Source organism: Oncorhynchus mykiss, chromosome 6, assembly GCF_013265735.2.
Source record: "Oncorhynchus mykiss isolate Arlee chromosome 6, USDA_OmykA_1.1, whole genome shotgun sequence".
Classification (NCBI taxonomy): domain Eukaryota; kingdom Metazoa; phylum Chordata; class Actinopteri; order Salmoniformes; family Salmonidae; genus Oncorhynchus; species Oncorhynchus mykiss.
The window spans coordinates 65,945,930-65,958,942 of record NC_048570.1 but is presented as its reverse complement, the minus strand read 5'-3'; the positions used below and the strand labels follow the sequence as shown (position 1 = coordinate 65,958,942).

The 13,013-nt window shown below is 40.9% G+C and overlaps 1 protein-coding gene across 1 annotated transcript in view; it reads right to left on the bottom strand.

The window, feature by feature from the left end:
- Positions 1 to 10,524, bottom strand: part of LOC110526373 (polypeptide N-acetylgalactosaminyltransferase 18) — an 86,963-nt gene extending 76,439 nt beyond the window's left edge. Inside the window, exon 1 of the mRNA XM_021607289.2 lies at positions 9,841 to 10,524. Within this exon, the coding sequence (XP_021462964.1) occupies positions 9,841 to 10,078 (238 nt within the window). The 5' untranslated portion in view covers positions 10,079 to 10,524. The remainder of the gene's footprint in view (positions 1 to 9,840) is intronic.
- Positions 10,525 to 13,013: the final 2,489 nt, after the last annotated feature.

Below are 13,013 nucleotides of genomic sequence, written 5' to 3'. Positions count from 1 at the left end.
ACGGCCAGGTCTTGGTAGATTTGCAGTGGTCTGATACTCCTTCCATTTCAATATTATCGCTTGCACAGTGCTCCTTGGGATGTTTAAAGCTTGGGAAATCTTTTTGTATCCAAATCCGGCTTTAAACTTCTTCACAACAGTATCTCGGACCTGCCTGGTGTGTTCCTTGTTCTTCATGATGCTCTCTGCGCTTTTAACGGACCTCTGAGACTATCACAGTGCAGGTGCATTTATACGGAGACTTGATTACACACAGGTGGATTGTATTTATCATCATTAGTCATTTAGGTCAACATTGGATCATTCAGAGATCCTCACTGAACTTCTGGAGAGAGTTTGCTGCACTGAAAGTAAAGGGGCTGAATAATTTTGCACGCCCAATTTTTCAGATTTTGATTTGTTAAAAAAGTTTGAAATATCCAATAAATGTAATTCCACTTCATGATTGTGTCCCACTTATTGTTGATTCTTCACAAAAAAATACAGTTTTATATCTTTATGTTTGAAGCCTGAAATGTGGCAAAAGGTCGCAAAGTTCAAGGGGGCCGAATACTTTCGCAAGGCACTGTATATGTATATATACATATACACATACATACAGTGGGGAGAACAAGTATTTGATAACACTGCCGATTTTGCAGGTTTCCTACTTACAAAGCATGTAGAGGTCTGTAATTTTTATCATAGGTACACTTCAACTGTGAGAGATGGAATCTAAAACAAAAATCCAGAAAATCACATTGTATGGTTTAAGTAATTAATTTGCATTTTAAACAAAAACTAACAGATCTGTGAGAGCCGGAATTCTTACTGGTTGGTAGGTGATCAATAAAATTATGTTCTTAGCTCTACATTTTTTGAATGGGGCATGCTTATTTAAGATGGTGAGGAAAGCACATTTAAAAGAGCAACCAGGCATCCTCTACTGATGGGATGAGGTCAATATCCTTCCAGGATACCCGGGGCTAGGTCGATTAGAAAGGCCTGCTCTCTTAAGTGTTTTAGGGAGCGGTTGACGCACGCAGGCAATGAGATAGTGATTGCTGAGATCCTGGTTGAAGACAGCAGAGGTGTATTAAGAGGGCAAGTTGGTCAGGATGATATCTTTGAGGGTGCCCATAGTTACAGATTTAGGGTTGTATCTGGTAGGTTCCTTGATAATTTTAGGGCATCTAGCTTGATTGTAGGATGGCCGAGGTGTTAAGCATGTCCCAGTTTATGTCACCTAACAGTACAAACTCTGAAGATAGACGGGGGGGCAATCAATTCACATATGGTGTCCAGGGTACAGCTGGGGGCTGAAAGGGGCCTATAACAAGCAGCAACGGTGAGAGACTTGTTTCTCGAAAGGTGGATTTTTAAAAAGTAGAAGCTCGAATTGTTTGAACACAGACCTGGATAGTATGACAGAACTCTGCAGGCTCTCTCTGCAGTAGATTGCAACTCAGCCCCCTTTGGCAGTTCTCGCTTGTCGGAAAATGTTATAGGGATGGAAATATCAGGATTTTTGGTGGCCTTCCTAAGCCAGGATTCAGACATGGCTAGGACATCCGGGTTGGCGGAGTGTGCTGAAGCAGTGAATAAAACAAACTTAGGGAGGAGGCTTCTACCGTTAACATACATGAAACCAAGGCTTTTACGATTACAGAAGTCAACAAATGAGAGCGCCTGGGGAATGGGAGTGGTGCTGGGAGCTGCAGGGCCTGGGTTAACCTCTACATCACCAGAGGAACAGAGGAGGAGTAGGATAAGGGTACCGCTAAAAGCTATAAGAACTGGTCGTCTAGTGCGTTCGGAACAGAGAATAAAAGGAGCAGATTTCTGGGCACAGAAGAATAGATTCAAGGCATAATGTACAGACAAGGGTATGGTAGGATGCGAGTACAGTGGAGGTAAACATAGGCATTGAGTGATGAGAGGTTGTGTCTCTAGGAGGCACCATATAAGCCAGGTGAGGTCACTGCATGTGTGGGGGGTGGAACAGAAGGACTAGCTAAGGCATATTGAGCAGGGCTGGAGGCTCTACAGTGAAATAAGACAATCACTAACCAAAACAGGGGACATCGCAACGGAAGAGCCTGTTGAATCCACCTCGGACGGTTACGTCGGTGGACCAGTCATGATGGATTGGGCTCCGTGTCGGCAGCAACGGGTCCAGGCAAATTGGCAAAAGAGGTATTGTAGCCCAAGAATTGGCTGATGGACCTCTTCGGCTAGCCGGGAGATGGGCCTAGCTTGAGGCTAGCTCCAGGCTAACTGGTGCTTGCTTCGGGACAGAGACGTCAGCCAGGAGTAGCCACTCGGATAGGAGCTAGCTAGCTGCGATGATCCGGTGTAAAGGTCCAGACCTTGCAGTAGGAATCCGGAGCGGTAGTAGAGAAAAAGCAGTCCGATATGCTCTGGGTTGATATCACGCTGTGCAGACTGGCAGGAATTGACCGGACTGAGGCTGGCTGATGTCCGAGTTAACGGTGATGACCGCTAGCAGGGGCTAACTGACGACTAGCTAGTAAGCTTCTGATGGGGGTTCCGGTTCTAAAGTATAAAAAAAATAGCCGATCAGTACCAAATTGGGTGAGGCGGGTTGCAGGAGAGTACGTTCAGTCCGTAGATGGAAATTGAGATAAAAAATATTTACGAAATATATATGAAGAAATTATATATACACGGGACAAGACAAAACATATCCAACTGCTATTGGAACAATGGGCTGTTGAGAATATTATCAAATGCTTGTCAAATTGTGAATGAGTGATTGACGAAGTTTGTGCAGCCTGCAGAACAAACAAATCAGAGCTCATGCCTAAATCTAAACATATAACCCAACGTTTATATCACAACTAAAGTTACATAAATAACTCGATATTAATCATATATCAGGAGCTGTTTCTTTGTTAACACAGAATAGCATGCACTTCTTTGGAAATCATTTGTAGAAAATATCCTTAAATTTTTATTCAGCTATGTTCAATTGTATTCTCCATACTATAAAATAATGTGGAATCTAAGCAACTCTTGTCTGCTAAATGAACTAGTGTAGCCCACAGCCATATGGCTAATATATGGACAACTCAGAATGCTGTACTGTTCTTCTGAAAGACTACATTTTCTTCATATCATGTTTCTTTAGACCAGGCTAAAATTAATCATGGATTTATTGTGATGGTGTAGGCTATATTAAATGGATTAATTAAACTTTTTAAACTGTAGATGTTCCAAAGGTTGCATCAGTGGCTTGTAGGCTATGCGTGGAAGCCAGGAGATGCTAAACGTGTTTATGTTAATTAACAGTAAATTGCCGTGAGACCGGCAGTTATTTGCTTGACAATCACCGACTGACAAAATGTCATGACCCCCACAGCCCTACTTGGAACATGTTCAATATAATGATAGTAATGTGTAGTCTATTATTGGTAGTAATAATGTGCACTAAGAGAAAACACAACAGCATGAATTTAGGCATGTCTTTAATGCGCACAGGTTAGATTGTGATTATATGGATTGGTAATAACTATTATGAATAACAGGACGTGTTTCAGCCCAGTGGACAAAAGTGGCCAGATGCTAATTGCTATAGCGATTTTAATAAACATCTGAAAATAAACCTGTGTGGTGTGGGTGTTGCCTTCAGGTGTTTTGCGAGGAATACTGAAAAACAATTAGATAACAGGAGAATTTAGCGGCACTAAGTAATTAAGTTCCAGGGTAAAAATTATCAAATGAGACATGGTGATAATTGAGGCTGATTTTCAACATCCTGTGGGTATGAGATGCCTTAGTAGCACCCTCTTGCAATACATCAGCACAAATGCCTGTCTGCAGTGGAGCGCTAATTTCTGCCAGGATCAGGGAATGTTCAACTCTGGCTGATTGGGCCGATACTCACAGCTACTCACAGGTTCCTCATTCCCTCTAATTAACCAGCAATTAGGTCCCATTGCCGCTAATTAGAATCCCCTGCTCAAGATATGGGAGCAAAAAAGTGTCTTCTCTGTAATTGGCTGCTTCATACACTCAATAGTTAGTATAAGTTAGAAAGCCTCTCCACTCAGTACACTCCGTAATGAGAACACTGATGCAGGAGGGAGTTGTTTCACTCACTGACTGTTCAACAACGACATAGCAACAACCTCAATAGTCTCACAGCTACGCATGTGCCAATTAATAACTATCATAGAATAACAAACAATGACAGTTAGTTAGGTCCAGTCGGTTCACTTCTGTATCAGTGATGGATTATTATTGTTGTTTTATGAGCCCTGGGAGCCAGTGAGCAGGGGACAAGATGAGACATACGCGTTTTGATTAACATCCCAATTAGGGTTAACAGCGATGAATCCCCGGGCAGGTCACTGGTGATGCAGCCTCCTGCGGAGTATCCTCCTTCCTTCCTGTCATCTCTTCCTTCAGTCTCTGGGTTATCAATCCACAGTTTTACACCAACGTTCAGCAGGATACAGATGTAGGATCTTAATTGGAGCCAGTTTGCTACAGTGGTTAAAATATCCTGCAGCAACAGGAAATGTGGATTATAATTAAGACATTTTTGTAGAGGTTGATACATTTTTCATAAGGGTAAATCCAGTCTGAAATGTCTATGTGAAAATGTCAAACTTCAGAAGCCCTTTTAAACCTCAAATATACTGCATTTGAAAGTTCACCTGCAACAGGGTGATCAAATTAAGATCCTACATCTGTAATCTGCTGATTCACAAGGGAGAGGCGTAGAGAAATTAGGCATGCAATAAAGAACAACTCTTCTTTTCCTCTTTGCCAATAGACTCCAGCAATACCCTACCTTAAATGTCTTAACCTGCAGACACTACCTACGGAATAATATCTTCATTACAGATACAGGATCTTAATTTGATCACTGTGTTGCAGGAGAACCTTCCTGAAATGCAGAAAATGTAAAACGTGTAGTGTATTTAAGGTTTAAAAAAGGATTCTGAAGTTTGGAATTTCTTTGATTTTCCCTTTATTCCCTTGCTTTTCCCTTTGAAAAATGCATCAACCCCTACAAAGATGTCCATTCATGATAATCCACATAATACTCCACATTTCCTGTTGCTGCAGGATTATTTTCCTGCTGTAGCGAAATGGCTCAAATTAAGATCCTACATATGTAAATATCTCCAGACCTGTTTTTGAATGCAGCCAGACTGTGCTGTGCTCTGTATGACCTCGATTTGCACCACTGTGCCAACCCTTCCTTCATGCTTGTCAGGGAGTTTCTATATGAATTCCTAAATAAGAAAATGTGTTTGTGCATTTCCCCTGTGTAGTACATCCTGGTATGTTTCCTGCTCTATGAGAAAACATTCCTACTCATAAATAAATTAATACAACAAACACTAATAGGGTATTAGAAAACTAGAAAGACTGTAGAACTCCAGAAATAATACGTTATTTTTTGCTCAAACCCAAATGTTGCTTTCTTACTCAGAGGCATGAATTATGAAGTATATAGGATGGCAGATGAATATGGGTAGACAATCTAGCATGTAAAAACAAAGCACTCCAATTTGTCTAAGTTACTGTCACCTTCACTCAGCTTCCTCGTTTCGCCACATGGAGATGAGCCTTCCCTAAAAAGCCTGTCTGGTGGAACACAAGCGGTCTTTGTGCCCATGTGTGCACTTAGCAAATAGACCGGGCAGATATGAGGGACTGAGACAAATTGCTTTGGATGATGGTGGGGTAGAGGAGAGGAAGAGTCTGCATTGGGACCATCTTAATCAAGGTAAAGCCAGAGAGGGCTGTCAAACGCTTTTGTTTCAGTGGGACACTTCTAAACGCTGTCCTGAATTATCTGCACTTTGCTTTCTAGATATTATAGCAGATACGGAGTAAACCGTAAAAATAACCCCCTCCTTACACTTCTCCAGCAATGAGACATGAATCTACCTCAGAATCAGAGTAGTGACTAACAACAATTACATGAAGATACTATTTTATCATTTAATTCAAATAAACAAGGAACAGTAGCCTTGAAGAAGTGCCATAGATATTTTCCTGTTTAGAGTAAATTGTCAGGGGAAACTCAGAACTGAAATACTTGCAAAGGAGGTTACAATTTCTAATTTATTCAGATTTTCTTCATTATGTTTTTGCCCTCTGGATACATGGTAATTAATTGTTTTCATTAGTAATCGTCCTCCTGTGCATTTGTTTAACTGTAATTCAATAATCGTTCCATTACTGGTAAAGGAAATCAACATTCTGGAGACTCCCTTTCCCCTCCCTATCCACACTGTCACACTTCAGCTCTGCTTCAGCACACTTTCACTGACACCACATTCACTTAGGATTGGTAGATCTTTGTCATTCCAGTAAGTTTACAATCCCAAAACCACTACATACATTGAGGCTGTGCTCTGTAAAGAACAGACACGCTGTAGAGAAATTACAACATTTCTACTTAATTATCATGGAACTAATGTTACCCTGACACCCACATTCTACCAATCCACAACCTGCTAAGGGAGTTGTGGGAGTTGCTAAGAGGAATTCTGAGAGAAAAAAAAAAGGAAGTATGGGAGAATGATACTGTATCTGCACTTCCCTTTGAGGGAAAAGGGTTACAGCATATCTGCATTCTGCTCTGAAATGAGGATATTCATTGGTCTCTGAAGAGTAGGCTACATAAAGACTGTCAGTGAAAGGAAGCAGGGTACTTAACTAAATATCTAATGAAAACTTTCTGACAGACTTCCCTAGTCTGTCAATCAAATGTTAGTCTTTCATGCATGAAGTAACAATTACAAATACAAAAGTAACCTGGCATCGCCAATGATTTGATTAATGTTTTGGGCAGCTTCCCAACCGTCAGCAGATCAGCGGAACACGACCGGTTCAGCCCTAATGTTAGATCAAGAGAACCACTTGTTTGCGATCCATATTTAACCTATATTCAGCAAGTTAAGCATTATGACTCTTGATCAACGCCTGCAGCCTCTTGCAGTCGTTATGTGTCAATCAATATTTAATTGAAAGGATATAGGGGCAAACTGACTTGGCATGGCAGATTATGTGGAGTGATATTTTAGTGGAAGCAACAAGGCAGATAAGTGCTCTGTAGCCAAAACCATGCAAAAAGATAATACCATCAGATATACATTTCTTGTTCCATTATACAACATGTATTACTGGCCCTCCAGCAAGGAGCGTATAACACACACACTCTCTCACTCCTCTTCTCAAGAGTAAACACTCATTATGATTTAGAGGGCTTTTCAATTGATTTGACAGGTTGATTTGATTGAGGCATCATCATCATCATCATCTCCCGCTGAATCAGCGCCATTTAATTAGTTATCCCCAGGGGTAATATACAGCCCCTGAGGTTAAATCAACCAGAGGACCACTGCCTTCTCACAAAAACAATCACCATTAAATAGACCCATACTGTCTTTTATTTCCTCATGTTCAGAGGGGAGATCTATAGTAAAAAAAAAAAAAGTCTGAGGCACAGCTGTACTTTATGGAAGAAAACTCCTTTGGAGTTCTGTCATGTCTAAATTCATATTCACTTTTTGATGACTCAAGAAGACCTCAGGTGAATTCGCAGTTACCTGTGTAGAGGAGCACTCGGAGTGGCTCAAAATGTGAGTGCTGGTATGCTCATAAAAAGCCAGGTAAACACATTGCAGGAGGAAAGACACTTCACACTTACAAGACAAAACACCATCATTCGGAGTGGTTGATGCCTGAATGATGCCCAGTGTTATACAGTGCAAGACACAGTTATGTCTCTGTACAAGAACACTCCGTCCATATTTGGTTGTCACATACTAAATGGTTTAGAACGATAGTCATTTGTTCAGGGTAAACAAGTGTCATGGCAGCGCATTTATTAATAGAGGACTGTGTAAGTTGTTGTCCGTTTAGTACAGCAGCACCCTCACACACATGCATTAACAGTATGAAGCCTTTTGGGAGTATGAGGAAAGCCATAGAGTGCAGTAACAGCACTTATGGTGGGCGTGTGTGGACTTGTCAGCTACGCAAACTAGAAATGTTTTCATTCTTGGCACTTACATTGGCAAGATAAACAGAACTCTAGATGTGTTCTGAGTAGTAGTCTTCCTAGTTTACTATTCTACAAAATGAATCAAAATATTTTATGCCTGCCCAAGCCATGTCTTCAAACCTCTCTCAAACCTGAGGCCCACCTCTAATAGGGTGATTGATGATACATTCCAAATCAACATGCATGTACAGGTGAGTTACAGTGCATGTTTTATCAGTCCACCCTCCATCCATACAGTATAGTGCTATAGACAGAGTGCATTCTGTCCTTCCAGCTGTGTTCTGTGCCACATTGAATTGATCTTTACAATCTGACCTAATGCGACATTTCCCCTTTTGAGTAACACAAATAGTCAAAACATTTCCTGAGGAGATAGGCAGACACTCTTACACAGAAAACGTACAGAGCGCTGTTCAACAGGCTGCTCTCTGTCAGTGCCAAACAGTGAAATGTAGTCTTGGCACCACAAAGAATGTTTACTCAACTGACCAGCCAGGCTTGACTATGTACGGTGCCTCACAGCTCAGTGAAGTCCACCTCTGCCCGTGACCTAGGGATGGGTGCCTCCCTGTCTGTCTGTAACTCATACTCTACCTGTCCTCTCTTCAAATCAGAGCCTGGGTAACATTATTCTCAAGTTGACAATAGTAAAGCTCAAATCATGACACAGAAAGGGAGGGAGAGAATTACAGTAGGAGTATGGAGGGGCAAAGCCTGAAGGAATTTGAGAAGGGAATTCCAGACATTCCCTAGAACACAAGAGTAATCCAAAGTCAAAAGGATATTCAATATGGTCTAAAAAATAAAAATATTAAAAATAAAAAAAATTATATCAGCTTCCCATTAGATTAACTGAATTAATGGCACCATTCTGTTGCATTTGAGCTTGTGAGATGATAATACTATAAAGTACAGTATAAAAAAAATTGTCTGTGGAAGTTCACTTGTTGCAAGTTCAACAGTGTCTCCAACGCTATGTCTGGGGAAGACAGACCAACGTCTGTTTGGGTACAGTTTATACTGTGTGTGCCGTATTACATTGACATAACATCCTTCAAAATGTAGTCCCAGTACATTTGACATGGAGTTTATAGCTCAAAATAGATGACATTGTAGCAGATACATACAGTATGCTGGGCTAGTTTTCACATTCTACACTACAAACTGTAGACAGTCTTGAGACAGTCTGAGAGAATTAGACTGTTTTCTACTATTGGCCTAACATAAAAACAAACTTCAAGAGTTTCATAATAAACCTGATGAACAGATGCAAAAAAAAATAGACAATTATGCCAAAATGTATAAGGAGACAGACTTGGGTTTTGAAAAAGGTTTTAAGCGTCAGCATGTGAGAGACAGCAAACGGAACAATAAGGTTGAGTATAACTGCAGCTATACATTTATTATATGTATATTTCACATGGTGGGAGAAGCTATTATGGTCACCAACACTGTTCAAATTATAATGCATAGACTACTAGGAATTTTGCCCCCAGAGTATCAATGGCCTTTGCAATGATCTCATTGTCCTTTTCCCTTTCTGTCACATGGTCCAGACAGGCACACCATTCGAAGTAAGGAGATGACAAATGGCGGTCACATTATTCACAAAGGACAATGTTATGGTCATCTTATGTTATAAATCAACAATGTCATTATTTGCTGCGTTTGGAGATATCGACCTAAGTGAACGAGCCTATATCATGAATAAATCACAAACCATGCATTCAATGCAATTAATCATATGCAACTCAGAATCTATCAAATGCCAATTAAAGGATACTTGCTCACTGTAGTGGTTACTTTACCTTGTATGTGCTGGTTGACCACATTCTCAAGTCGATCAAGTCTTTCTATGATCCGTAGGGTTTCCCCCTTCTTGTCGCCTTCTAACTTTTTCTCTGGGACAGGCATAGGGACTTTGATGTATACATTCGCGATATAATTAGTGACCCATCCAACATAGAGGAGACACACGATGTTGGTCATGCCACTCAAGATCACGCATGTAGACACCAAAGTTTTGGTTCTCCTGGTGCAAGCCATCCCGACATCCCTCCATACAGCCAACAAAATTCAGATTACCAGAGGACAAGTGCGACTGTCGCCCACCAAAATCATAGAAATGTGCTATGCGCGTCACTTGAGAGCAACCTGGATAAATTACAACTCCACAACGTTGCAATTCGTTCTGCAAACGCGGGCAACGGAGCCAATATCCGCACTGTGTCTTCACACGCAGAAGGCTATGATTTAATCCAAATAGGTAGGTCAAAGATTTAAAAAATATCTCAGTTGTTGGAAAGTAAAGTTGATTGCCTTGGTGACGAACGTTCCCTATTTCGCTTAATTTGCAAATCCACACCAGTCGCGATTTCACCGACCGACAGAAGGCGTGTGGAACATACGTTCAACCGCTGTCCAATGAGATACGATAGTGAAATTGTGTAATAGGCTACTGTGCATTCATTTCCACAATTATCCATTTCGATTAGAATGTGGGAGGGTTTTATTGTGAACGTTTTCAATTGTGCTAATAATTAATAGATAGTAATTGCTCGTTTACAATGTCGCAGCAATTATTAACTGTAATTGTTTCAATATTTTCCTATTTTGACATCAAGGTAGGCTACTGTACAGTCCAAGAAGTCATACAATGATTCAAGTTTGATTTTACTGTTTTCCAATCAAGGAAAAGATTAAACCTAGGCTACCATTTATATAGCGAAATGTGACATTTACATTCTTGTCAAATACTTATTTATTGTCACATGCCTTCTTGTCATCCACAACCTGTCACATACTAAGAGTAGGCCTAGTAAACGTATCCTAGAGATGACAGCATATTAAATATAGCCACCTTTACTGACAATCAGACTGACTGGCTTGGAGAAAAGTGGAATCAGTTGGTATGTCATGAACTTGTGATAAAAGTATCCCCATATTGCTTATGGTAATTGTTGACACCTAATGGTTTCTGTATCCAAATAAATGTTTGACCTATTTTTTTTACAGTGTCTCTCCCTGCAAATTGAACATTCAACTTTGTTTCCAATGGATGAAGCACTGAGCATGAGAGATCACTAGCAATACTTAATTAAGCCACAAGATAGAGACACTGGGACCTAAATGACAAGGTGTATTATAATTGTTTGTTCACACTACTTCATCAGTTCAACAGGAGAGGTTCATGTTAGAAAATGAACACGTTTATCTCATAACAGTGTCCTGCTTGTTGCTCGTAGATTAAGTCTATTCTCTATCCAAAGGGAGGAACACTGGACAACCCAATTACTACATTTTGATTGATCATCACAGTTACGCTATGTGAGGACACAGTGGAGTACACAAACAGACAGCCAAACAAAACAATAAGGTGCTGAAACACATTCCCATTTTCATCCTCATCGTCATCATTATTATTATAATCAAAGTCGCTTAGAATACACATTATCCTTGCATGCACAGCAACATACTTAATTGCACAATGGCACAGAAATCAATATTTGCTGTGTGCATTTAGGTGTCCCTGAGTGAGAAGCCTACTTGAAACAGGCTACAACTGTTTGGGTAGGGACCATGGTGAAAGCATTTGGCCCAGTCCTTCCATCAGTGGTCTTAGAACTGACCCCATCATGCACAGTGGCTCCTTCTGGGGGGAACTCAGTGTGCCCAGTTGCTCCTGCTGTGTGCATCAGACAGGGCCTGATCCCTCTCCCCCTGTATTCCTCTGGAACATGAAAGCATGAGAGAAATGTCACCCCTCAGGCCTAAAAATGATTTCACCCCTGCAGGCCTGAAAACGGTAATAAGCACTGAAACATCTCAACAGCCGCTCAATGGGGGGCATCATGGAAGATGGATATACAATATTATATTGTAAGGTTGAGAAGGCTATTGATCTCTGATGCCAGCGTGAGTTCAGTGGGACATTGAGACTTTGACTTTATGCCTCGTAGGGATGCAAATGTGCTGGTGCAAGCCAATATTTCCTCCCCTCTAACGAGTGATTCAGTGCTTGAACGATATGGTGTCATTATTTTGTAAAGTAATGGATTCACAGTAAAGCAAAGATAACATATTCAGCACCACAACGATTCTTTGACGCATCGTTTTGCATTGTCTTTTACTATAGACACTGCATTCTGAAAGTATTCAGACCCCTTGACTTTTTCCACATTTTATTACGTTACAGTCTTATTCTAAAATGGATTCAATAAAAATGAATCTACACACAGTACCCCATAATGTAAAAGCAAAACAGGTTTTTAGAAATGTTTGCTAATTTATTATAAATAAAAAACAGAAATACCTTATTTACATAAGTATTCAGACACTTTGCTATGAGACTTGTAATTGAGCTCAGGTGCTTTCTGTTTCCTGTTTCCATTGATCATCCATGATATGTTTCTACAACTTGATTAGAGTATACCTGTGGTAAATTCAATTGATTGGACATGATTTGGAAAGACACACATCTGTCTATATAAGGTCCCACAGTGGAAAGTGCATGTCAGAGCAAAAACCAAGCCACGAGGTTGAAGGAATTGTGCTAGAGCTCCGAGACCGTATTGTTTCTAGGCACAAATCTGGGGAATGGTACGAAAACAATTAGGCAGAATTTAATGTTCCCAAGAACACAGTGGCCCCCCATCCTTCTTAAATGGAAGAAGTTTGGAACCACCAAGACTCTTCCTAGAGCTGGCCGCCCGGCCAAACTGAGCAATCGGGGGAGAAGGGACTTGGTCAGGGAGGTGACCAAGAACCTGATGGTCACTCTGAAAGAGCTCCAGAGTTCCTCTGTGGAGATGGGAGAACCTTCCAGAAGGACCGCCATCTCTGCAGCACTCCACCAATTAGGCCTTTCTGGTGGCCAGACGGAAGCCACTCCTCAGTAAAAAAGCACATGACAGCCCGCTTGGAGTTTGCCAAAAGGAACCTAAAGACTCTCAGACCATGAGAAACAAGATTCTCTGGTCTG